General features: G+C 55.5%; 1 protein-coding gene across 5 annotated transcripts; it reads left to right on the top strand.

Moving 5' to 3' along the window:
- The first annotated feature begins 1,923 nt into the window (after positions 1–1,923).
- DLG4 (discs large MAGUK scaffold protein 4) lies at positions 1,924–24,569 on the top strand. Of its 5 annotated transcripts, none has more exons than XM_068530159.1 (20): positions 1,925–2,620; positions 10,089–10,253; positions 13,732–13,785; positions 13,928–13,984; positions 14,184–14,308; positions 14,407–14,576; positions 14,678–14,814; positions 14,963–15,107; positions 18,426–18,721; positions 18,831–18,933; positions 19,065–19,179; positions 20,541–20,717; positions 21,002–21,038; positions 21,132–21,159; positions 21,292–21,339; positions 21,420–21,521; positions 21,859–22,031; positions 22,911–23,020; positions 23,558–23,649; positions 23,823–24,569. In XM_068530159.1, exons 1-20 carry the CDS (start codon positions 2,591–2,593, stop codon positions 23,927–23,929), a joined length of 2,271 nt encoding a protein of 756 aa, XP_068386260.1. In that variant the 5' UTR covers positions 1,925–2,590; the 3' UTR covers positions 23,930–24,569. The 5 variants fall into 5 exon arrangements, with proteins under 5 accessions (XP_068386264.1, XP_068386260.1, XP_068386261.1 ...); XM_068530160.1 differs by having other exon boundaries at positions 1,926–2,620; positions 13,934–13,984; XM_068530161.1 differs by having other exon boundaries at positions 1,927–2,620; positions 10,089–10,154.
- Positions 24,570–25,579: the final 1,010 nt, after the last annotated feature.

Below are 25,579 nucleotides of genomic sequence, written 5' to 3'. Positions count from 1 at the left end.
GGGTGGGGGGCCGGGGTGGTGGTGGTGGTGGGATGAATTGGGAGATTGGGATTGACATGTATACACTGTTGTGTATAAAATAGATAACTAATGAGAACCTGCTGTATAAAAAATAAATTAATTTAATTTAATTTAAAAAATAATAGTGGGGTGGGTGACTCAAGGTGGGTGTGAATGGCTCAGGCATATTATCCTGAGATGTCGGAGTTGTCACTAACTCTGGAAACACTAAAATTTTCACAGTAGGAAGGACCCCGAGGTTTGCTGCCTCCCCCTTAGGACCTCTGAGACCTTCCTGAACATCTCTCTGCACCCTCTTGTTCTTTCCTGAGACCATGTGCTCAGGGCAGACCTCTGGACCTCTGGGCAGATGGATTCTTCCCATTCCCGAGAGGAACTGTAGGAATTCTCATGTCCCGTCCCCTTCACACACACACACACATACACACACACACACACACACACACACACGCACGCACGTGCGCGCGTGCGTCTAGCTCTGGGTCAAGAAGTCCCAGCTAATTTATGCCCCTCTTTTTGCCATTCTCACTGGGGACAGGCCCAGGAGGAGAGAGTGACAGCTTCCTTTCCTTTTGAGCTGTGAGAGCAGAGCCCCTTGGGGGTGACCCTCTTCCCGGTCCTCAGGAAATTGTTGCAGTCATGCCTGGCTTTGGGGAGAGGGGCCAGCGTGTGAGGGGGAAGGTGGTGGTGGCGGTGGTGGCGGTGGTGCCTGGGACCTGGGAAGAATGGGATGGTGGGCGGGTCAAGCCTGCCTACTTTACCTGACAGCTCAGGCTGGGTGGGGAGAAGACAGCTCAGCTCCGACCCCGGTGGATTAGAGAGATTAAAGTGAGAGAAGACAGAGATGTCTGAGGGACCAGGACCAAGAGGTGAAAAACAGGAGTCCTTGTGAAGGAGAGGCCTGGGGGCTGGCAGGGGGCTGGGACCCAGGGATCCTTCTCTCTGGACCTTTGCAGAGAGTCTGGGATGAGAGGGCAAAGGCTGGGGAAGAGGAGGTGAGTGTGTTGGTCCCTCTATCTCTTCCTTGTCCCAATCCCCCCCTCACTTGCATTTCACCAGCTCCCAGGTCAGCCCTCTGGCTCCTGGCCCCCCCACTATTGCGATGGGCACCCCCTCTCCTCACGGTGCTGCACAGTGACCTCTTCCAGGCCTTACTGGGTGAGTAGCCCCAGTTTTCTGGGGGGCGGTGGTGAAAAGGGCTGGCCTGTGCCTGTGAGGGCAATTACTGAACTTGGGGGCTGGTTCGGAGCCTGGAGATCATTTGGTACAAGCAGGAGCCCTGGGCAGGGGTTATCCATCAGCATGCAGGTCACCAGCCTTGGCTAGAGGAGTTCCTCTGTCCTTACCAGGCAGGCGGAGGGGAGGTGATGGCAGGGGCAGCCAGGGAGGCGGGGGGATGGGGTGGGGGGGGCGGTGGGAGAGCTAATTCAGCTCTGTTCCTGTGACAGACATCCTGGACTATTATGAGGCTTCCATCTCAGAGAGTCAGGTAAAGGGGTGAGGGTGGGGGCCTGACTTCCCGAGGGAGCAGGCAGGGCTGGAGGGGGACCAAAGTACTGCTAATATGAACCTGAGACTTGGGGGCCCTGGGGACAACATCCTGAGTCAGGGGCAAGGAGAATGCACTCTTTCCGGTCCTGTAGCCCCTTCGCCCTCTTGCTTCCTGCTCTTGTTTACCTGCCCCAGTTTCAGGCACTAAAGAGTCTAGGACACAGTCACTTTTCAGGCTTCCTCCTGTGAATCCTGAGGGAGCACTAGGCCCCCAGGGATTCCCTCCTGCCAGCCCCTCCCTCACTCCCTACCCCCTACCATGGCCTTTCTCCAGTATCTCAACAACCCCGGGTGCCCCCAGCCCATCTGTGTGTGCCTCGTTGTCTGAGAAATGAACTCCCTCCTCACTGCCTGTGCTGTCATCGCTGGTGGCTGGCCGAGACTCCATGTTTGTCTCAGGGCCTCTGGGCTCCTGCTTCCTTCTCCTTTCCCATTATCCGGGTTCCTGCCAGCGCGGAAGCAGTTAACTCTGCCAAGGCACCCCCCCCCCCATTCTCGCTCCTCGCTCCCTCCCTCCCTCCCCCTGCTTCCTCTCTCCTCCTCTCTCCCCTTCCCTCCTCGGCTCCACGGCTCCCTCGGCCGCTGCCGCCTCCGACCCCCCCCCACCCCACTCCCCCGCCACGGCCCCTAGCCCCTGGCCGTTAGGCAAGACCCCCCCCTACCCCGGGGCTCCCCGAAATCCAGTTCCCCTCCCCCACCTCAGCTCATGCCCCAGCCCCCGAACTCCGGGGCTGCCAGCCCCCGGTGCCCCCGCCCCTCCTGAGAATCGGGGTGTGCTCCCTAAGCCCCCTCCCCTCCATTGGGGACCCCTTTTTAGGGCCCCCTTCCCCTCCCTCCCACGCTCCCCTACCCTTCCCTTCTCCAACCCCCTCTTTCCCCTCTCACCCCTCCCCCCATCCTGGCCCCCCCTGCAAAAGTGGGGTGCGGAGGGGGGAGGGGTGAGAACCCACGGAGGGGAGGAACGAAACTCCGATGAAGTCAGAGCCCCTTACCCGCCGCCGCGGCCAGGCCCCCCAACATGGACTGTCTCTGTATAGTGACAACCAAGGTAAGCATGAGGGGGGACCTATAAACTGCGGGGAGGGTATGAGTTCGTGGGGAGGGTTTAGTCAGGCCTAATCCGCGGCTGGGGGCCCTGGGGTGAGAGCATCAGACGATGTATCTGCGGGGGTCATAATTTAGTTTGGGGGTTCACATCTGAGAAAATGCTGGGTTTGGCCACAGGTGCCCCCTGGAGTGAGACCTTTGAGGGTAATGGAAAATTGGGGGTATTCTGTGACTTGGGGGATCTGGTGGATTTTGAGGTTCACCAATGATGTTTGAGGGAGACTTATTTAAGGAGAAGCCTGGCTCACATGGGAGTCCTGCTTGCTGTATGTTAGAAGGTGGACTACATGGCGGGGGGGACCTCTTCCCTCTTGGGGGACGAGCTGGCTTCCAGGTGCCTTGCCCAATTTCACGGGGCTCCTGGCTTGAGGGTAGAAGGTTACTGGTTGTGAGTACCTGACTGGTCTGGGGGTGTCAGCTGGCAGGGAAGGGGTGGGCCTTCAGGCTATAAAAGAAGCGTCTCATGGCTGATACATTTGGGGGTGCTCTCAACTGGAGGGAACTGTCAATTTAGGGTTCGATCATGTGGAATGGGGATACTTGGGAGTTGTCAGAGAGCTGGGGCCTGACATAGGATCACCTGAGGGAATGGACCAGGTGAGGTTAGGATTTGGGGTACTCCCTTGGGAGGTAGAAGGTTGCAGCAGCTGAGGTTGCCAGCTCCTGAGGAGGAGGATGAGAGGTTTGGGGAGAGGGGATTTGAGGAGGGGCACCAGGTGCGTGGTGCAAAATTTGGGGGTGGCCCAGGCAGGTGCCCAACATCCCCATTTCCTCCCACACTGAATCTACGCCTGGTTGAGAAAGAGGGAGAAGAGCAGATGGAGGGGAATGTTCCTGTCACCCCTGACACTTGGGATCAAGGTGGGGGAAGACACCTGGATTTAAGGTTACTGGGGTGAGAAGGTGTAGGAGAAAGGCCGGGCTGGCAGCAGTGAAGATCTGTACAAGGGTGTCCCTGTGGTTGGAGCCTGGCAAGTGCAGGAGATCTTGGATGGGGAGCACTAGCAAGCTTCTGGTGGGATGCAGAATACCTAGGTCTTGGCTGTAAGACTCTGGGACTGGAAAGCTGGATGCCTGGTGTGTGGAGGGAGGCTTGGGCGGGTGGCAGGCAGCTGGGGGTTGGGGGGTGGGACAGGAAGTGGGGGCCGGGGAGGCGGGGTCTGGGTGAGTCACAGGCTGGGGAGGGGGTTATATTTAGTGGGAACTGCAGATTCTCAGGGGAGGGAGCTGAGGACACACATGTTCCCTGCCACAAACTCACATATGTGTATACACATGCATCTACACATGCGTCATGCATGTGTGAGCATGGATGGAGGAGACTGGGGGCTGGGGACCTTTAAGTCCAAGCCCCCACCGCCTCTCCAGGGCTACTTGCTTATCCCCCATTTTGTGGGCTTTGGGCTTTCTCCCATACTGCTTCTTCTTCCCATCCCTGTAGTTTCAGTGGATTTTTGTGCCTCAGTTTCTCTGGCCTGCTCTCCTTTAATGTCTGTCTGATTCTCAGTTCCTCCTGTCTCCTGCCTTTAGCCTGCCTCTTAGCCTTAGGCTCCCTGGCTATGGTCCCTTATGTGCAGGTGTACACGAAAGCCAGTTGGAACGTGTGGGCTCTGCTTCCAACATGTGAACACACATACGCGAGCAAGGGTGAGGGGCTTGCCTGCAATGGCAGCTATTCCGGGAGGATGGGTTTATTCATCTCCCTTCAAGAATCCTGCTTCTTCGATGGAGCCCAGGGTTGAGCATCCCCGAAGGAAGGAGTCTTGCGCAGAGAGGATCATGCATTTTGTGGTTTTACAGAGGTGTGGAGACCCAGGCTTGCCACGTTCCTTGGCCGGAAAACTTGTCAGTCTCGGGATGGCGGGGACTCGAAGTCCCATAAGGCCTTGAGGCGCAAGATCCGTCAGTGTTGGCGAGTTGCTGCCCCTGGGGCTGTTGGGAGTTGTGGTTCATCTCTATCCAGGGCAGCGGAGGGTTAGCTTAGGAGGAGCCAGCAGGGGGCACATGGCACTTGTTCCCCCCCAAAATGCTGGGTGGGGTAGAGGGTGCTCATGCTTTGCGGTCGTTGAGCTTCCCAGCTCCGTCTGAGTCCTCCATCTTTCATTGCCTATATTTAGACTTCTGCCGCAGTAATTTAAGGATCATTTATTGAATGCCTACAATGTGCCAGGTCCTGTGCTTTGTGCTAACTCTGCCTTTATAGCTATCACTTAGTCTTACTCTGTGCCTAGCTCTCGGCCTGTATCTCTTGTCTCTGAGCATCTCTTTCTCCCACTCCACCCCCGTCCCTCCCCCTTCTCCCCGCGCTGCTGCCGCCGTTGCCATGGTAACCGGCGACGACTGAAGTTGCGTGGCGAACTTGAGGGCCGGGCGAGGGTGGCGGGGGGCGGAGCAGAACAAGTGGGGGAGGGGGGAAAGTGGGGAAAGACCGGGGGTATTTGGCCAGAGTCCCGGAGGCGAAGCGGTTAAACCCTCCGGGTGGTCCTTATTGGGCAAAGCTAAGATGCCGGGGGCGGGGCAGTGTGGCCAACGGCCTCATTCATTGGCCGACTGGGGCGTGGCGGAGGGGCAGTGTGGGCGAGGCCGGGGGAGCGAATGGGCGGGAAGTGGACGGAGGCGCGGTCTCCTGGAGGCAGGTGGGCGGGGTCTGGCTTACTCTACCAAGGGTGGCGGGCAACGAAAGGGGCGGGGCCTTAGGCCTGGGTAACCGGCCCGAAATGAGGGCGGGGCTGACCCGGCAGGGGCGTGGCGTGGTCCCATGTGCCGAAAGGAGACAGGGTTTGAGGGGCTTGTTGTCTAAGAAACTGCGGGGCGCGGGGGTCTTTGGAAAGGAGAATCCGGGGGTTGGGCGATCTGACGTCTCAGTTTTCCTAAGATGGAGGCCTGTTCGGATTTCATCAGAGCAAAACCTCCTACCTCAGCTCTATGTTCCAGGGAGACGGTTGCTAGGCGACAGCAAAGTCCTGGATTGCTGCGTTGCCAGGCAACGGGGAAACGGAAAATGGAGGGAAAAAGGAAATGGGGGATGGGGGAGGGTCTTAATGGGCCACAGCGCCCACTGGTGGAGAACTGGGGCCTGTGCATTTTCTTTTCTAGAAGGAAGTTCGAGTTCAGACCATTCCGCACTGGCTCCCGGATCCAAGCATTCTATCCAGATATGAAACTAGGACCTTGGGGGTCATCTCGGGGGCGCATCTAACAGATTCCAACCAACGGGGAGAGAGGGGGCATGGGTCAGGTTCTAGGGAAGTCTGTCCTCTCTACCATATGTAGGCGTTTTAGAAAAGCCAGAGAAGCAGATTTTAGGAGACTGCTCACTGGGCTTTAAGAGTTGGAACGGTGGGCGTTCAATGGGAGAATATTTGGAAGAGATGCTTTCAGGTTCAGTTTGGGACAGAATGCAAGACATCTGAGGCAGTCATTTTGGGGTGTTATGGGAGATTTGTGGGTCACTGCAAGTTGCAGGCCAGATCTTAATTTGGTAAAAATTTTTTGAGACTTGGGTGTGGGGGAGATAGATATATTGGGGAGGAATCTTCCAACAAAGTTAAAATTCAGAATCATGGTGGGGGGAATGTTGAGATGTAGGGGAGGGCAGCCAGAAAAGGGAGTAATGTATGCATTTAAGGGGGAAAGAAAAGGAATAGGGAAACATCTCTTAATTTAAAGGTTTGGTAATAAATTGAAGAGGTTTCAATTGAATTTAGAAGGTCAGCTTTAAATTACATTAAGTATTCCCTGAAATGGGATTTGGTGGTATTGGGGAATGGTATATTAGAAACTCATGAGTATCTCATTAGGTTCAAGGATTTGGACAGGGGACCCCAAACAAATTTGAGGACTGCTTATTTGGGTGTTTACATTAGAGCAAGGGTAATAGTTGCACTAATTTCAAGGTCTCTGTCAGTGGATTGGGGGAATAGATATAATTTTAATAGGGATGATTTAAAGGGTAGATTAATTTGAGGGCACAACAGGATCCGTGGTCCTTCAACTCTTGGAAAGCGTTGTCTGGCTATCATGTGGGGCTTTCCCGCTGGTTAGAATAGGAGGTGTCTTAGCATCTGTGGGGATGTTGTATACATTAACAATCTTTGGGGAGGTTGGGGGGAGGGGATTGTGGGAGGCAGTTTAGATCCCTTGGGGGTCCTTCTGAAGTGAGGGAGAAGTGCTGCTTCCTTCCCTGCACCCTAAGAGTCCAGTGAGGTTTTGTAATAGTTAGGGCCTGGTGATTTTAGGGGTGGGAGATTAGATAGAATCTAATCCCAGAGAACCAGAGCGATAAATTGGTAAATTTTAGGATTGAGTCTATTTGTAAAGGAATAGGAATATACTGTGGAAGGTGAAGTGCACAGAGAAACAGCTGGAACCAGGGAAGTTGATGGCTAAGAGGGTCTCCCCTCACCCCTTCTCTCCCATCGTGACGCTCTCCCGCACTGCGCAGGCGCCGTTTCCCCCCACCCCCCAGGCTGCAGCCTCCAGTTGCCGCGGCCGCCGCAGCCCCCGCCCCTCTGCCCCTCCCCCTCCCCCAACCCCGGGACCCTTGCTCTCCCACCCACCCCTTCCCCTCAGTCCCCCTCCCCTTCTCCATGTCGGCTCGGAACAGATTCGCCTCCATGTGTCTCTGCGTGGTACGTGCCGCGGTACGGGCTCCGGCCCCGCTCCCCTCTTCCCGGACCCCCCAAATCTCAGGGTGCAAGCTTCAAGTGCTTCCGCTCTTCCTTCTGCTTGGCGGGGTCTCTGGGTTGCAGTGTCTCGCGGACAGGCGCAGTGGGTCGCCCCTCCTATGATCATCCACTTTCACTCACACCCCTCTATTCTGGGGGTACAAGGCTGGGTTCCAGGTCATTCTTGTAACTGGGGCTCCGGTGAGGAGGGAGCCAAGGGGGAAAGAACAACAGTGACCCCCAGCCTTTTGATTTATCCTGTGCCTTAATATATTGGGGGTTCAGACTTGATCCCAATAGCACTGGAGCTGTCGCCCCGCGGCGGCCCTGAGTCCCTGTAGGGTAAAAGAGGGGATCCTCCTTTCTTGCCTGTCCTGCTTTAGTTGTCCTGTCATCTGGGATGAGAGGTGCTGACCCTGACCCCCACCTACCAGTTTGCAGTTTCCGAATGACTCTCTCCCAACCCCACCTCTCCAGAGGTTTTTCCTTACTACATTTACTTAGAAAATGTCCAGGGACTGAGCACAGGCCCTAACCTCCTCCAGCCACATTCTGGGAACTTTGGTACCCTTTCCTTGTTCCCCATCTCCCTCACCTTGTCCTCCAGTCAGGAGGAGCCTTTTCCTCAGTCCTAGACACCCCCCGCCCCCCATGGGGATGGGGCGGGGAGAGGTGTCTGCAGTCTCACTGTGCTACAAATTTACTTTCATCTCCTATCTAGAATAAACAATGAAATGTCCCTTTGCAAACTTCCATTTTCGTTATGTGCACCCTGACAGTTCATCGAGATTCAGGAATTTTCTGTGTGAGGTGGGGTGAAGATGGAGGGGCATTGGGCTCAAACCCTTCCTCTGACTCCAAAACTTGAAGCTGCAACCCTTGGCCCTGCCTCATGTATCATGCAGGGAACTGGGGGCCTTGTGAAGTGGGGGCACCAGAGCTGCCTCCTCCCTTTCTCCCTGGCCCCTCCAGTTCTGGGGCTCTGTCCCTCAGCTCTCGCACTGTCCAGGCTGAAGACCACCTTTTCAGGGTGTGGAATGACAACCTCTTTCATTTCATCGAATTCTGTTATCCAGGAGGGCCCAGCTTTGAGGAGGATTATTTAGCTTATACTTCCCCTAGCTTCCCTTCTTCTCCACTTTTGGTGTTCATGATATCAAAACCTGGAGGGAGCTTGGGATTCTCTCTCCAAGACTGTCTCCGAGTCAAGTCTCTCTCCAAGGCCAGAAAACAGAGTGTACCTTGATGAGCCCCTGTTTTCTTTCTTTAAGGCTCTTCAAATGTATCAAGGTGCTCCTGATCCCAGCTGTCTCTGTGTCCTGGGTTTGAGAGTCCATGTACCATCTTCCTCTTCCTATTCTCTTCCTTCATCCTTAACCACGGCCAAAGTTGGATTACATCCTCAGCCTTGGTTCCTCATCCTCAGAATTTTCAGAATCATACTGTAGCATCAGGCATTGACCTTGATAAGTTTCCTCCAGTTTGACCTTGTAACTGTTGGTCTCCAAATGTTGGGGTCCTCTCAGTTTCTCAGATACTTTTTTTGAGAGGGAAATCTTGCCTTCTCTTTTCACCCACGTGTACTGGGGAGTGTATTCTGTCTTCTCCAGTCTCTGAGGGAGCCCTGCATATGGTAGCCTCCCCCTCCGCCATGGAGCCTGGTGTTGGGGAGGTTTTGCTCCTATGGGAGCAGAGGCAGATGTGGGAGGACCTAGGCAGGGGCGCTGCCCTTCAGTATCTCCAGCTGCCCTTTTCCTCTCTCTGGTCCCCAGTTAATCTCATTTACTGGTGTCCCTATTAAGGTAGTATGGGAGGCCCTTGAGATGGCACGTGGTTAGTTAGGAAGGGAGTCAGGGGTCAGGTTGGGTCTTTCACTCCAAGAGGCCGGAGGGAGACCAGGAATTCATTCTGAGGCTCTACCCCCTTCCGTAGTCAGCAAACCTGGAAGCTGACACCCATTCCTGCCCCCCTTGTGAGCCCTACTGTCTCTGTTCCTCCCCCTTTCTCCCCCTTCTCCTTCTAGTATATCCGATTAGCTGCCTGGGCTGTGGGCGTTTGTAGAGGCGGGCGTAGACTCCTGGGGCCCCTTTGCCGATGACCTGGGAACCAGCGAGGCCAGCTGGACGGGTTTAGCTTTGTCCTGCCAGGGGGGCTGACGCCAGGTACCGGCTAGTTGAAGGGCTTGACTGCTGTCCCTGCCTGGGGCCTGCAAGGTGCTGGAGAGCCACTCATTCCAGGGGTAGAGGCTGCAGTGGGGAGACTGAGGCAAGGAGGGTGGGGTGGGGTACAGAGTGGGAGAAGCAACTGGAAGGAGGCAGTGGGATTGAGGTAAAGAGGAAATGGGGGGAAGCTGATGAGGAAAGCAAGGACGCTGGGGATGGATGTAGAGAACGGGGGTGCACGTGTCAGAGGGGCTGGAGCTCTGGTGAGGAAACGGACGCCGGAGGAGGGAGTGTGCTGGGTAGAAGGCGGGGGTCCTAGGCTGGGAGTTGAAGGAGTTGGGGGATGGGGCAGGGCTTTGGGAAGAGAGGAGAGGTGCCGAGGCCCTGGCGGGAGAGGGGGATGTGGGGAGGTGGAGAGAGGGGAGCCAATGGGCTGGAGGACAGGGAGGGGGAGGAGCTGGTCAGGCCCCAGGGCCTTCCGCACTGCACTGGCGGGGGGAAGAGGAGGCGCGCCGGGGCGGGCAGCCTGGAGCCCGAGGCGCTGGTCCGGCCCCTGTGACGCCTCCGTCCCCATCCCCAGAAATACCGCTACCAAGATGAAGACACGCCCCCTCTGGAGCACAGCCCGGCCCACCTCCCCAACCAGGTAAACGCCCCCGAGCTGGTGCACGTGGCGGAGAGGAACTTGTCCCACCTCGAGGCCGTCCAAGGGGTCGTGGGCCACGCCCACTTCTCCCCCCTCAAGGTAGGAGACTCAGGCGGCCCCCTCCCCAGTGCGGCCCTCGGAGCCTCGGAGCTACAACATCCCCCAAGGCCCGGTAGGGCGTGAGCCGTAGGTGGGGGGTGGCCGGGGCTGGGGAGCTGGGCTTGGGCTCCTGGGGCCGGGGGAGGGAGGGGGCATTTGGGGCGTTGGAAACACCTGGTTACCAAAGAGGAGAAACGGAGGCCAAGCAATTGGGAGTGGGTGTAGGGCTTACAGCCAGGAGTGTGTGTGTGTGTGTGTGTGTGTCTGCGTGTCTGTGCGCACGTGTGTTGAGATGTGTGCATCCCCCAGGATGCTCTCTGCGCCCCAGCCCTCTTCATTCCTTCACACCCTCCACCTCCATTTCCATTTTCTGCGGCCAGAGCGCTGCCCTCATTTGCTCTTGTCCCTTCGCTGCCTCCTCCCCCCACCACTTCCGGCCTCTGGGCCTGGTTCTCCAGCCCTTTCCATCTGTCTGGCCTGAGACTAGTCGCCCGGGCCTTTCTGCCTCCATCCCCTGCTCCGGCCTTTGCACCCCTCCTGTGCGCCACCCCCCTCGCTGCCTTTCCCTCCCTGTTGGCTGGCAGGCTGGTTCTAGATGCTGTCTTTCTCTTCCTCCCACGCACTCTCTTTCTCCCTCTCCCTGATCCCCATCTCAGGCCCTCTGCGGCCTGATCAGTCCTCTGCCTCGGCAGCCCAGCCGCAGCCGGCTCCCCCTCTCCCAGCTACCCCCTTCCCTACTCATCACTTCTCTCCTTTCCTCCTATGCCTCCCCTCTCCCCTCCTCTTGGGCTCTCACCTCCACCCGGATTTCTTTCTGCCCCCCCACCCCGCCCCGTGTCCCCCCATTATTATTCACCACCACCTGTTTCCCCTTCTCTTCTGTGCTCACAGTATGTTTTCCCTTCTCCAGTCTTGTTACCCAAGACCCTTGTTTCTGAGACCTTCCATTCTCCAGGCCACTTCCCAACTACTTCCCCCTCAATCTCCTCTTCTGGGGGCACAGGCTGGGGAGGATGGAGTGTACCAGGCTAGCAGGGAGATTCAGGGGAACACTGTGGGGTCAGAGGTGAGATTCTAGGATCTTGTGGGATGTTCTGGGAAGGGGGGGTTGTTGACATTTCACCAAGAAGATGGTGAGGAGGTTTCTGAGCCTGGAGATGAAGAGGCAGAGAGGGGGCAGCAGTAGGTTCTGGGGTGAGAAGGATGTGGTAGGAGAGGAATTGGAGAGGGAGAAAAAGACTGTTCTCAGGCAGGTAGCAAAGTGGAGAGGCAACAGAAGGGTAAGAGGTCCTGGGCCAGGAGACAGACAAGGATGAGACTGTGAAATCAGGGCAGCAGGTCGAGCTGATTGAGAGGAAGGAAAGGAAGGCTCTGGAGATGAGGAGATGGTGTAGAGCATTCCTGTGAAACTCTGGGGGCTGCAAGGAGTGAAGAAGACTAGAGATGCTTTTTTTCCCCCAAGATGGGGCCATTAAGTCCCTGGGGAAGGGGAAGAGGAGAGAAGGTGGTAGTTAGTACAGAACTAGGGAGATTTGGAATCTGAGCCCAGGAAGCAGAGGGAAGTGGAAGGAGAGAGTGCTGGAGGCCATGAGTGTGGGAGGGAGGTCCCACGACAAGGCCTGAGCTGGGGGACAGGAGAAGCCTCAGTTTTCAGAGGAGAGGGGGAATGGGTTGAGAATGAAGGATTGTGATTTGGTCATAGAATCTTGAGGGTTTGAGGATGAACTAAGGGAGAGTGGTGCTGATTTCTCTGGGGAATCAGAAATTAAGGTGGAGGATAAGAGCAGGAGACGGATAAGGGATGGGCCCGGATGGGAGGATGTGGACAGGGAAGTGGACAGGGAAGCAAGCAGATGGAGAATGGAAGATGGGAACTGAAGGGTGGGGCAGAGATGTAGATGGAGGATATCGGGTGGGGTAGAGAGAGGGAGGGGACACAGATGAAGGTAGTTGCGGATACAAGATGGGGCCTGGGAAAGGAAATTCTAGGATAAGGATGGGGATGGCGATTGAGGATAGGCTGTGGGATAGAGGATGGACGTGTGGATGAGAGTTCGGCAGTCAGTGGCTATTGGTTGGACAGTTAGCATCTGCTGAGATTTGAAGGGTCGGAGGATGGTGTTAATAGATTTATGGATATGAAATCAACTATAGAGCTTGAAAATGTGTAGTATGGACAAATAGCAGTAGGAGAGAGGAGGGACCCCTTTGGAAGGAGAGAGCGAGGAGTCTGGGGAATCCGTGATGAGTGCCTCGCGCTTGGTAGGCTCCAAATAAATACTTGTTTAAGGAGGAGATAGGTTGGGGACCCCGGAAGGAGGCTTTTGGCCGCCTTCCCCCATTGCCATGGAAACGTGGCTTCGGTTGCCCAGGCAATTGGGGAAGCCCCTAGGACCGGCCTAAAGCGGGCTCCGCCCTGGAGTCTAGAGACCCTGCTGCGTCGAGGCGACTGACGTCAGGGACCTGGGCACACCCCACTTTAACCCTTTCCCGGATGAAGTGGTGGGCGGGCGGAGAGTAGATGAGAGGATAGGACCCGGATGTCTTTCACCACTCCCCTTTCCTGATGTGCTTTGCACTGCATAGGGTGAGGGGCGTACGGGAGGGAGGAAGGGAAGTTATTCAGGGTGCGCTGCGCCCTCAATCCTCCTCAGCCTGGACTTATTTCTGCCGGGCTAACGGGGCGGTGGGGGGGAGGGGAGGCGGGGCCCAGGTCAGGAAAGGCGGGGCTAGAGGATCCCTTCTGCCTTTGGGAATCTGGTTGCCCTTAGGCCACGCCCCATCTCCCCCTCCTGTTGTCCTGGCGACGGGGCCTCCAGGAGGTGGGTCTCCCCAGGCCTTGGCTGGGCTTCGATACCGTTGCTAGGCAACAGGGTCCCTAGAGGAAGGAGTAGATTGAATGGTGGGTGGGCGAGAGGGAGGGTGCGGCCTGCATCTGGGGGAACCCCGGATTCCCGGGGCCCAGGGTTTAGGGCAAATGTGTGTGAAAAGGAGGGGCAAATCTGAGGGAGGGTTATGAAGGTATCTGGGTGTATGTGGGCCGATAGGGACAGGGATGGGGGCAGGAAGGGGGAGCAGGACCCAGGGGACATAAGCCCTGTGGTGTCTGTGTGTAGCACATAAGGCATGTAACACTCTGTGGTGTTACATCCGGTGAGACGCTTCCTCCCCTCAAGGCGGCCCCCCCCCCAACCCTTTACCATCTGCTGCTCCCCCATCTGGCTGTCTCTCCCTTCCTCCTTCTCAGACACCTCCTTCCACATGCAGGGGGCCTGGGCTGGGCAGAATTGGGTCCAGCATGTGTATGTGTGTGTGTATGTAACATGGACTGAGGCTGGGTCCTTCAGGGAGTCAAGGGTAGCAGAGCGGGCTGGGTTAAGAGGCTGAGAAGGTAGCCAGGCCGGTGGGACTCTTGGTTACTGGCTCCCTCTTGAGCCAAGGTTCAGGCAGCTTTTCGTCTCCTTTTTCCCCCTCACAGGCCAATTCTCCCCCTGTGATTGTCAACACAGATACCTTAGAAGCCCCGGGATATGTGAGTTGTTTATAGATTTTGTGGCCATTACAGAAGAGAGGAGGGAGACAGGGAGGGCCTGGGTCCCAGCAGCCAGGGTAGGCCCAGGTTCTCAGGTAGGAAGTCTGTCTCACTGCTCTCGTGTTTCTGGCCCGTGCTGGAGTTGCAGGTGAACGGGACGGAGGGGGAAATGGAATACGAGGAGATCACATTGGAAAGGGTGAGCAGGCTTCTCCATCCGAGGTCCTCCCCCTTCGCTCCCCGTCTGTGCCTCGCTTCTCTTTGTGCCCGCGGTTTCTGTGTGGCCAGCCTCTTAACCCTGCCCCTTCCTGCTCTGGTCACCACCACTCCCCGACCCTCTTGCCCTGTCTAGAGTGGGTGGTGAGGGGAGCTGACCCTCTTCCCCTCCTTCTGCCCAGGGTAACTCAGGTCTGGGCTTCAGCATCGCAGGTGGCACTGATAACCCACACGTCGGTGACGACCCATCCATTTTCATCACCAAGATCATTCCTGGTGGGGCTGCTGCCCAGGATGGCCGTCTCAGGTGGGGAGAAGAGACAGGGGTTAGGATGCTGGTTCCCTTGAAAGGGAGGGCCAGGGCAGCAGGAAGCTCCTGGCTCAGGCCCACCTTGCTGCCCTCAGGGTCAACGATAGCATCTTGTTTGTAAACGAAGTGGACGTGCGGGAGGTGACCCACTCAGCCGCGGTGGAGGCCCTCAAGGAGGCAGGCTCCATCGTCCGCCTCTACGTCATGCGCCGGAAGCCCCCGGCTGAGAAGCTCATGGAGATCAAGCTCATCAAGGGGCCTAAAGGTAGTAACCCGTTATGTCTCCACCCCCATCCCACTGTCTGCTGCCCCAAGGCCTGCTCCCCCGGTACCTGGGCACCCACCTCTGCCTTCGCCTCCACCTAGGTCTTGGCTTCAGCATCGCTGGAGGTGTAGGGAACCAGCACATCCCCGGAGATAACAGCATCTATGTAACCAAGATTATCGAAGGGGGTGCTGCCCACAAGGATGGGAGGTTGCAGATTGGAGACAAGATCCTGGCGGTGAGGACCCCCATCACTTTTCTAGCCCACACTTAGGTCTTGCCTACTGGTCCTGAGCAGGCCCAGGCTTCTTTATCGGCTCGCCCTCAGTGCATCCGTCTTGAGGATGTTTCTGGTCCTGTCTGAGCTCTGCTTCCCTTGACCCTAGGTCAACAGTGTGGGGCTGGAGGACGTCATGCACGAGGATGCCGTGGCAGCCCTGAAGAACACGTATGATGTTGTCTACCTAAAGGTGGCCAAGCCCAGCAATGCCTACCTGAGTGACAGCTATGCTCCCCCAGACATCACAACCTGTGAGAGCCCTCCAAACCCCAGAGCTGCCCATGCCCCATCTCAGTCACCCCATGACATCCCTGGTGACCATTCCTCTTCAGATATTTCCCCTGAACTGGCCACAACCTCTGTCACCTCCTGTGGTTGGAGAATAGATGGAAAATCGGTCACCATCAAAGAACTAGAAAAGATTGTCAATAGTTCCTCCCCCGGAAGGCACAAGGCCCAGATGGTTTTATGGCTAATTTTATCAAATCCTCATGGGATAGATAATTCTTATGCTCTTTTTGCATATAAGAAAAGATAAAATCTCACATTTCATTTTATGAGGGCATTTGAAAATGGTCACAAAGATTATATAAAAGAAGGAAAGTGGGAGTTCCCTGGTGACCTAACGGTTAGGATTCTGGGCTTTGACTGCCGTGGCCTGGCTTCAATCCCTGGTCGCAGAACTAAGATCCTGCAAGCCGCGCGGTGTGGCAAAAAAAAAAAAAAAAAAAAAAAAAAGAAGAAGAAGAAGAAGGAAAGTATAGGCCAATTTTGCTTCTGAACAGAGATGTAAAAGTATCTAATAACATAGTTGCACAACAAACACAGCAGAATATTAAGGGAATAACATTGTCACAAGGTAGGGTTTGTTTCAGGGAATTAAAGATGGTTCCATATTATGAAACCTCTTAGTATGATTTATTGTATTAAAAAGTTAAGGGAGAAAAAGGGTAAGTTCATTTCAAATAGATGTGGAAAAGTCATTTGATGAAATTCATCATCCTATTTTTGGAGGGAAACTTAGTATACTAGGAACAGAAGAATTTTCCTCAACGTGATTGAAGAATAGTTATCAAAAACTAACAATGAACACATTACAATGATAAAATCCTAGCAGTGTGTACATTAAGTTAGGAACTAGGCAAGGATGCCTCTTCCTGCTGCTGTTATTCCACTTTGCTTTAGAGCGGGGTTTCTCAGTGTTGGGACTGTTGATAGTCTTTGTTGTAGGGGGTTGTTCTGTGCCCTGTAGGATGTTTAACAGCAGCCCTGGCCTCTGTGTATCAGATGACAATGGTACCCCTCCCCACCAGTGAGAACAACCAAGAATGTCTTGAGACACTGCCAAATGTCCCCTGGGAGGTGAAATTACCCTGCTTGAGAATCACTGCTTTAGAGCTTTCAGGCAGTGTAGCAAGAGAAAAAGAATAAATAGATGCTACATTTGAAAAGGAAGAAACAAACTTATCCTTATTTGTAAATTATACTTTCGTCCATCTAGATTAAAATCTAAGTGAATTAACCGAAGAACTTAGAAATAATATGTAGGGTTAAGAAAGTGGCCATAAAATGTAATGGGTAAAAAGATCCCTTTTGCCATAGGAGAAAAGCTCTATAAAATTCTTAGAAAAATAAGCTTGACAAGAAGTGTGTAAGATTTACATGAAGAAAATGATGAAACTTTACTGAAGGACATAAAAGAAGACTGAAGAATTGGAGAGTCACATCATGCTTCCTGACGCAAAAAGCATAATATGCTAAAGATCTCAATCGTCTACAAGTTAATCTCTACATTTTTTTTTTTTTTAATCTCTACATTTTATGCAGTCCTCATCAGAATTTTAATGTCCCCCCTACCCCCAACTGGAAAAATACATTTGGGAGAATAGCTAAGAAATTTTTGGTAAAGAATAACGAGATGTGACTGCTCCAACCAAATCTGAAATCATACTGCAAGACCATATTAAAATCACATGGTCTTGTTTCTAAACACCATAACCTACCAAAAGGAACCTTGGCTCCTTGGAGAAAGGGCCAATTCCAAATCTTGAGCAAGAAATGTGCAAGATGAGCTTGTAACATCTTTCATACTAGAAAGCAAGGAAGATATGAAAGGGTCGTGTCAAAGACACAGAAGTCAAGTTGAAACTGGCCATTCAACCAAAACTCATTAAATATATTAAAATCTACAGGATTATAATGATACTTCAAAACAATTGGGTACCTTTAGAGGATGCTAGAGAACTCATCCATTCTGAAAACTGGCAAATAAAGGGAAAGAGTCAAGCATTTATTCTCCCTTCCTGTACAAACTGCACCTTAGAGTAACCAAATGGTTGATATGGGAACGTTCTTTTTTTTTTTTAATCTTATCTCTTTATTTATTTTTTGGCTGCGTTGGATCTTCGTTGCTGCGTGCGGGCTTTCTCTAGTTGCAACGAGCAGGGGCTACTCTTTGCAGTGCGCGGGCTTCTCATTGTGGTGGCTTCTCTTTGTTGCGGAGCACAGGCTCTAGGCACACGGGCTTCAGTAGCTGTGGCATGCGGGCTCCGTAGTTGTGGCTCGCGTGCTCTAGAGCGCAGGCTCAGTAGTTGTGGCGCACAGGCTTAGTTGCTCCGTGGCATGTGGGATCTTCCCGGACCAGGGCTCGAACCTGTGTCCCCTGCATTGGCAGGCGGATTCTTAACCACTACACCACCAGGGAAGCCCGGGAACGTTCTTTTTTACAGACGAATTCTCACTAATAAATGTTCCTCCCTCAAAAAAAAAAAAAAAAACAACGTAGAATATTGGCGCTATTTTGCTGTCCCCAGTGAACTCTGAGGACCAGGCAGCGATCATCAGTGGCTGCTAAATCTCTTAGGTGAAAGCCTGATGGGGAGCTTTATAATGGATGGATCAGGCTGACAATACCTGAACCTACAGATTTGTCTTACCTAAGAAAAGGCAACCGGACATTATTGCATCCTGTCATGATGCAGAAAGTACTCAGCACCACCTATGAAATAGTCTTGCCAAAACTGAACTTGAGTCTCTTTTCGGATGACCAGTGTACAGGAGATACAGGGCAGAGGAGCAGGTTAACACCCCAGGGACAGGGATGCAAGCAGTGATTTACCTATTAGAATTTCCCTAGTAGAATGTGGGAAATTCTGCTAGACAAGGGCCCTAGTTTTTTCAACAAATGAATGGCCAAGAGGGGGAAAAAAAAAAGGGAGAGGAATTTCATAGATGAAGGGATTTGAGAGATGCTACAACCAAACGAAAAACCCCAAAGCCTGGTATTAATATTCTCCTTGGCTCCGTGATCCCTGCCATACCGAGGTCACGTACCCTTCAGATCCACTGTCCCCTAGGAGCACCAACCCCTACGTCACCTGTGAATTCCTGCCCCTGACATTGCTGTGACCTGACGCCCCCTTTACCACCCCAGCCTTGTTTCTCTGGCACAGTAGCTTCCCCTTCCCCTGGGTCTGGCTCTGCTGATTCCCTAGGGAGGAGGTGGGGTGGTGGGCGCTGTCTTCTTCTACGCACTTCCATCTCATCCTTTCGCCTACGTCTTCCCCCAGCCTATTCCCAGCACCTGGACAACGAGATCAGTCATAGCAGCTACCTGGGCACTGACTACCCCACAGCCATGACCCCCACCTCCCCTCGGCGCTACTCCCCGGTGGCCAAGGACCTGCTCGGGGAGGAAGACATCCCCCGAGAACCGAGGCGGATCGTGATCCACCGGGGCTCCACGGGCCTGGGCTTCAACATCGTGGGTGGCGAGGACGGTGAAGGCATCTTCATCTCCTTCATCCTGGCCGGGGGCCCTGCGGACCTCAGTGGGGAGCTGCGGAAGGGGGACCAGATCCTCTCGGTGAGGGAAGGCCAGCCCCTGCCCGGACCACCCCCTCCCCTGAGGGCAGAGCCCTGTAGGCTGGAGCCTGGCCCGCATCTCCAGTGACTCAGCCTCTCCTGCTCTCTAGGTCAATGGTGTTGACCTCCGCAACGCCAGCCATGAGCAGGCTGCCATTGCCCTGAAGAACGCGGGTCAGACAGTCACGATCATCGCTCAGTATAAACCGGAAGGTATCGGGCCTGAATCGCGCCTTCTCGTGGGCTCAGCTCTCTGTCTCCTCGGCTCCTGGCTTCAGCAGGGGGAGAGGGAGGGTGGCGGTAGTGTGGGGCCCGAGCTCAGGAACCACCTTGTCCTTCCTCAGAGTACAGCCGGTTCGAGGCCAAGATCCACGACCTTCGGGAACAGCTCATGAACAGCAGCCTGGGCTCAGGGACTGCCTCCCTGCGAAGCAATCCCAAAAGGGGTTTCTACATCAGGTCGGACGCTTCCCAGGCTGGGCTCCTCGTCCTCCTGTGCCCCTCGTCCCCCAGCCAGCTTTCCCCCTCAATCCTGCCGGCCCCCCCCTCCCCCAACCCCTGCCGGCCCGACACTCAGCTGGCGTTCCGCACAGGTTGGCATTGTGAAGTACTCCCTATGATCCCTACTGCCACTAGCCCCGGTCACCCTGGCACCTCCCCTGGCACCCCCAGCTGTCCCACAATCAGGTAACTCAAAGGTTAATGCCTGGCAGAGCAGGGGGCCTCTCGGCTTTTGGAATATACTGCCGCAGCCTGCCCAGCCCCGTGGGATAATGCAGTCTAGGGGAGGTGGACAACCGCTCTCTCCAGTCTGTCCCCATCTCTCCGGTGGCATTTTGCTACCTTCTTAGGGCTCCTTCTCCCATTGGCTCCTCTTTCTCATTCTCCGCAGGCACAGGCGCTGTGTCTGATGCTTTTTCCCTTCTCTCCCTTTGGGGGCCCATCCACTCCCATGGCCTCACCTGCCACTCGCTCTGCAGATGTCTCTCAGAGCTGTCAGCTCTGGCCTGACCTCTTCCTCGAGGTCTAGACCTGCAGTTCTGGCCATCTGCTTTCTGGACACGTCCATGGGGATGTCCCACAGGCATTCACACTCAACACGTCCCAAACTGTGAGCTCACCTCTTTCTCCCGTGCACTCGTGCTCTCTGTCCCACCCAGTCAGTGTTCTCTCTCCCTGAATGGCACCTCCATCCGCCCAGATGCCCGGCTCAAACCGGAGCCTCGTTTGGCCCTTTCCTCTCTGCAGGGTTCGGCTGGCTCCCAGGGCTGGTCAGTTCTGACTCCCAGGTGATGCCGGGCAATCCTGGGGTCCCTTCCCATCTTTCTAGCCCCAGTGCTCTGCTCAACATCTCTGCCATCTCTGCGGTCATTCCTTCCCTTGTCCTGACCTCAGGGGTTGTGACTTACAGGAGTTTCATACTGCTGAGGGTAACCAGAGTTTGCAAAGAGTGATCTTTTTTTCTTTCCCTACGAGTTTGAGTCCCCGTTACCCCTGTGACTGTGACGTGTGTGCATACTGCAACTGCTTTCTTGGGAGGGTGCCGTTCTAGATCTTACTCTAGAAATTGCACTGAATCCATAGCCTGTCTGATCCTTGACACAGTGTGGACTGAATGACAGTTCATAGTTATGGTGATTATGAGTTTTGGTAGCGCTTTTGGTCCCCACACAGTTCTTGGGTTTCTCAGAATCCACGGCACCTGTGGGAGAGCCATCAGCGGCCGCGCTTGTCTATAGACCCCGGGGCAGAACCTCCAGGTTGGGTCTTGGGGGACGGAGTCCTCACCAGGCTCTGACCGAAGGCCGCCTGCCCTCCAGGGCCCTGTTTGACTACGACAAGACCAAGGACTGTGGTTTCCTGAGCCAGGCCCTGAGCTTCCGCTTTGGGGATGTGCTGCATGTCATCGACGCCAGTGATGAGGAGTGGTGGCAGGCGCGGCGGGTCCACTCTGACAGCGAGACTGATGACATCGGCTTTATCCCCAGCAAACGGCGGTGAGCCTCCCTGCCCCAGGCACTGACGCTCCCAAGGTCCCCAGGGTGGGCAGCCAGTAGGGAGGACATGGGTCTGCCCACTGACTTCTTGGGAATCTGTCTGCTGGACCTTCCCGGGCACCTTGACTCACATGAGCACTTCTGGCAAATGCCTCATTTAGGAGCACGGGGCCCAGGGGCTGCTGAGAGATGGGGTTCTCAGCTGGCCCGGGGTGGGGCCCTCGGGCTCCTCACTGGGTGTTTCCCTACACGCCCCTTCCACCATCCCTCCATGTATCCCACAGGGTTGAGCGACGGGAGTGGTCAAGGTTAAAGGCCAAGGTAGGTAGAGGAGGCCGTGAGTTTGGGTGGAAGAGTGGGGGGCTCGTGGGGCTGGACTCTTGACCGATCGCATGGCCTGCTCTTTCTTCCTAGGATTGGGGCTCCAGCTCTGGATCACAGGGTACGTAGGGTCCGTTTGGGAAGACCTGAGGTGAGAGGGGCCCTGAGCCTCGCCTGAGTCCTCGGGACGGCAGCACAGGGCCCCGGGTCCCCTGCCTCAGAGCCCCCTTGCCGACGCCCTGCCTCCCACTAGGTCGAGAAGACTCGGTTCTGAGCTACGAGACGGTGACACAGATGGAAGGTGAGGTCTGGCGCTGCGACCTGGCCCAGCCACTCCTGCTCCTGCTCTGCTCCCCGCCTGACCCCGCCCTCTCTCCTCAGTGCACTACGCTCGCCCCATCATCATCCTCGGGCCCACCAAGGACCGCGCCAATGATGATCTCCTCTCCGAGTTCCCCGACAAGTTTGGATCCTGTGTTCCCCGTGAGTGCCGGGGCCTTGGAATGGGTGGGGGGGCCCAAGGGGTCACACAGGCAGAGCCGCTTCCGGGCATTGGGATGCAGCCGGACACAGAGGTTCTCAGAGAAGGGTGCTGCTCAGCCACCCTCATGTTCCACGGTGACCTTTCCAGGCCGGGGACTCGGAGGACCCGGGGTTGCTGAGGAAGGTGGCTCTGCCCCTCCTGGGTCTCAGTCTCCCCAGCTGCCCCCTTCCTTGAAGGACTGGCTGGGCACTCTGTGGCGGGGGGGTCACTGTAGGCAGGGTTTAAGCTAGAGGGATGGTGGTTAGATCTTTGGGTGGTGGGGTGACTTCCTGGCAGATACGACACGGCCCAAGCGGGAGTATGAGATAGATGGCCGGGATTACCACTTTGTGTCATCCCGGGAGAAAATGGAGAAGGACATCCAGGCGCACAAGTTCATTGAGGCCGGCCAGTACAACAGCCACCTGTATGGAACCAGCGTCCAGTCCGTGCGCGAGGTGGCCGAGCAGGTAGGAGCCGCGGCACCGTCCTCTTCCTCCCCGCCCCCCGTGGCCTTCCTTCAGCTCTCTCTAACTCTCTCTCTCTCTGTCTCTTCCCTGCTGGGTCTCCACTCCGCTCCTCCGCCTCCTTCTCCTCTTGGGCAACTCTGTCTGACTGGCTGCTCTCTGGTGCCCCGCTCCCCCTGCCTCCCTCCCTCCCTCGGTCCCTGACCCCAAACTCTGCTCTGCCATCTGTCCCCTCTCCTCCCCTGCCCTCCTCCTTGCCCCATTTCACCTCTCTTCCTGTGGCCTTGCCTTTGGTGGCTCGGCCTCCCCCAACTCGGTCCCTCCCTTCTGCCGGCTCCCCTTTGGCCCTCTCCCCTCTCCCCTCCCACTCCTCTGCCACCACCTTCTCCCTGCTGCCCCCACCCTGCCCTCTCCCTCCATGGCTCCTTTCTCCATCTGCATCTCCTCCCTCCCATCTGTCTCTCCTTGTTCCTTCCATCTGTCTGTCCTCTGTCCGTCCTCCCCTCCCTCCTCCCTCTATCCTACTTCCTTTCTCCTTTTTCTTTGCTTCTCGCCACTCCCCACCTCCCCCCGCCTCTTGCTGTGCCCCATCTTTTGGTTCCTCACACCTCCCTCCTTCCCCCCACTCCCTCCCTCCTGTGCTGGCCCTTCCCTTGCTCTCCGTCTGCCCCTCGCCTTTTTCTCTCTGTCTTTCATTCTGTCTATCCATACCCTTCCTGTCTCAACTCTCTATGTCCACGTGTCTTTCAACACCCATGTCACTCCCCTTTCGGCCAATCCCCCGTTCCCCACCTTTCCATGCACTGTGTCCTGTCCTGGCGCCTGTGTCTGTCCTTTCCCGCCACCTGCTGGTCCGCCTCCGCCCACCCTGCCCGCCCCCAGGGGAAGCACTGCATCCTCGATGTCTCGGCCAATGCCGTGCGGCGGCTGCAGGCGGCCCACCTGCACCCTATCGCCATCTTCATCCGCCCCCGCTCCCTGGAGAATGTGCTGTGAGTATGGTCCCAGGGGGCTTCCCCTCTGCTCGCCCACACCTGGGGCTCTGGGCCTCAGAAGGCCTCTGTGTTGAACTGTCCCCTGAGAACCCTGGACAGCAGCTCCGGCAGCCCTTGAGGGAAATCTGCACCTAGAGCTGGAACCCAGAGGATACAGGGAATCCCAGGCCTCTTTCCTTTTCTCCTGCCCCGGGTTAGGCAGGACTACAACTCCCAGCAACCCCTGGGGTACACACCTGCTAGGCCGAGCCAGGGCCTGGGGGCTGTCGGGAGTTAGGGTCTGAAGTCCTTCACTGGGGCTGCCGGCTGGAAGGATGAGGCTCTGGAGAGGTCCCTGGAGTGGCCACACCCGGCTGGAGTGGGTCATGGGGAGGGGGCCCGTCTGTGGCCCCAGAGGATATTGGGAATTGTATTTTTTTCTTCGTGCTCCAGATAAGAAAATACTGGTTGCGACTTCACAGCCCTGGATGGAGGGGATAAAAGGTGGGGCAGGACCCACCCTCAGGTCTGTGTGTCTCTCACTCTCCTCCACAGAGAGATTAATAAGCGGATCACAGAGGAGCAAGCCCGCAAAGCCTTCGACAGAGCCGCCAAGCTGGAGCAGGAGTTCACAGAGTGCTTCTCAGGTGAGGTGCACACGAGGCACCCTTGGCTCAGATTCAAAGAGGGGGCCCCCACTGGGTGGGTGGTTTAGAGAGAGGTGTCCCCTTTGGGTGGGTGCAGCCCCGTGGCAAGTGGATAGGAGAATTAGAAAAAGGTGCCCCTCTGGGCCTGACTCCCTGCTCCCCCCTACCCCCAGCCATCGTGGAGGGAGACAGCTTTGAGGAGATCTACCACAAGGTGAAGCGCGTCATCGAGGACCTCTCAGGCCCCTACATCTGGGTCCCAGCCCGAGAGAGACTCTGATTCCTGCCCTGGCTTGGCCTGGACTCGCCCCGCCTCCATCGCCCAGGCCCTTGGTCTGGACTGAATTGCCCACGCCCTTCGCACCTCCAGCCTCCCTCCCACCCCTTCTTATTTATTTCCTTTCTAACTGGATCCAGCCCATTGGAGGGGGGACACTCCTCTGCATGTATCCCCGCACCCCAGAACTGGACTCCTGAACCCCAGGAACCTGGGGTCTGGGGGGGGGAGCCCTGGGTTCCTGATCCCGAGCCCTAGCTCCTTAGGACCCCTCACCCCTGCCCGCCCCCAACGCACACACAGACCCACCAGGGGCCACCTGCCTTCCCCCATCTTCTCCCACACACATTCCGGAAGTCAGGGCCCCCCTCAAGGAGCACCCCGCTGCAGGGATGCAGGGCTACAGGCCTCCGCGCTCTCCCGAGGCAGGGTCTGGGGTCATCCCTGCCCCCATCATAACTCCCCCTGTCCCTTGATTTCTCATTTATTTTTTTCCATTTTTTTTCTTCTCAAAGGTGGTTTTTGGGGGGATAAGTAGGGGGACTCCACTGTGAGCCCCCTGCTTTCTACATGCCCCCCACCTTTTTTCTTTGCCGGTTTGCATGAGTGGAAGGTCTAACTGTGGCTTTTTTTTTTTTTTTTTTTTCTGGGATTTTTTTTTTGGGGGAATGGGGAGGGATGGGTCTAGGGAGTGGGAATGTGGGAGGGGGGGACAGGGTTGGGGGTAGGGTGTCCGGGAGCCAGGGGAAGACTGGAAATGCTGCCGCCTTCTGCAATTTATTTATTTTTTCTTTTGAGAGAGTGAAAGGAAGAGACAGATACTTGAAACCTGGTGTGTGGCCTGGTTATTTGGGACCCGGGTGAGGAGGGAGACCGGGTGGGAGCATAGGGATGGGTCTGGTAAGGTCAGATACTTCTTCCCCGCCCTGCATCCCCCACCCCACAGGATAGAGTGACCTGAAAGGGGCCTTGGAGGAACCTGCAAATCAAGGCTCCAGAGTCTTAGTGAAGAATGGGCCTGGGGGTGGGGTGGGGCGGGGCTGGAGCTCCGGCCAAGGTCACTGACAGACCCAGAAAGAGAACTTGCAAATGTAGCCCAGCCCTGACCACTCCCCTGGGCTGTCTCAGTCCTGTCGGGCAGCACAATGGTCTCTAAAGAAAATAGTGAGGACACTTCATTCATGTTCATGGAGCCGTGGACAGAACTGGGCTCTGGCAGTGACCTTCAGAGAGGTTTGCCGATAAGAAATGCTGTGTGAATGAATATTCATTGGATTTCTTTATGTCTGCCCCATCTCTATAGGAAATATTTGAAGCAGTTTTGCAAATAATAAGGGTAGGAAAATAGAACGTGATACCAAAGGTAAAAATAGGAGAAACAGATGTATTAGCTATGAGGGTAAATATGATTTCTGAGCTTCCTGGTAGACAGGGCAAAAAGGGAAATGGTCCATTACATACATACATACATACATATACATGTATGTTGTGTATGTTATGAAGGAGAAAAACTTCTGGCTCTTTTAGGGAGTCAGGTTTAACTGGGCCCTAAATCCTAACTGAAGTTTCTCAGATGCTGCTCTGTAGATCCTCATCCTCAGCTTCCCTTCTACCACTGTTCATATGCTTGACAGGCTCCCCTCACACCAGCCT

Source organism: Eschrichtius robustus, chromosome 20 (assembly GCF_028021215.1).
Source record: "Eschrichtius robustus isolate mEscRob2 chromosome 20, mEscRob2.pri, whole genome shotgun sequence".
Taxonomy (NCBI): Eukaryota; Metazoa; Chordata; class Mammalia; order Artiodactyla; family Eschrichtiidae; genus Eschrichtius; species Eschrichtius robustus.
The sequence above is the reverse complement of the archived record's forward strand: the minus strand, read 5'-3'. Positions and strand labels throughout refer to the sequence as shown.

Bases quoted from the DNA above. Each gene is read 5' to 3' on its own strand.
- DLG4 (XM_068530159.1), top strand. From the start codon at position 2,591: ATGGACTGTCTCTGTATAGTGACAACCAAG. The intron at 13,786-13,927 runs GTGAGTTGTTTA...CCCGTGCTGGAG, and splicing joins CCTTAGAAGCCCCGGGATAT to TTGCAGGTGAACGGGACGGA. The intron at 21,340-21,419 runs GTGAGGTCTGGC...CTCTCTCCTCAG, and splicing joins GACGGTGACACAGATGGAAG to TGCACTACGCTCGCCCCATC.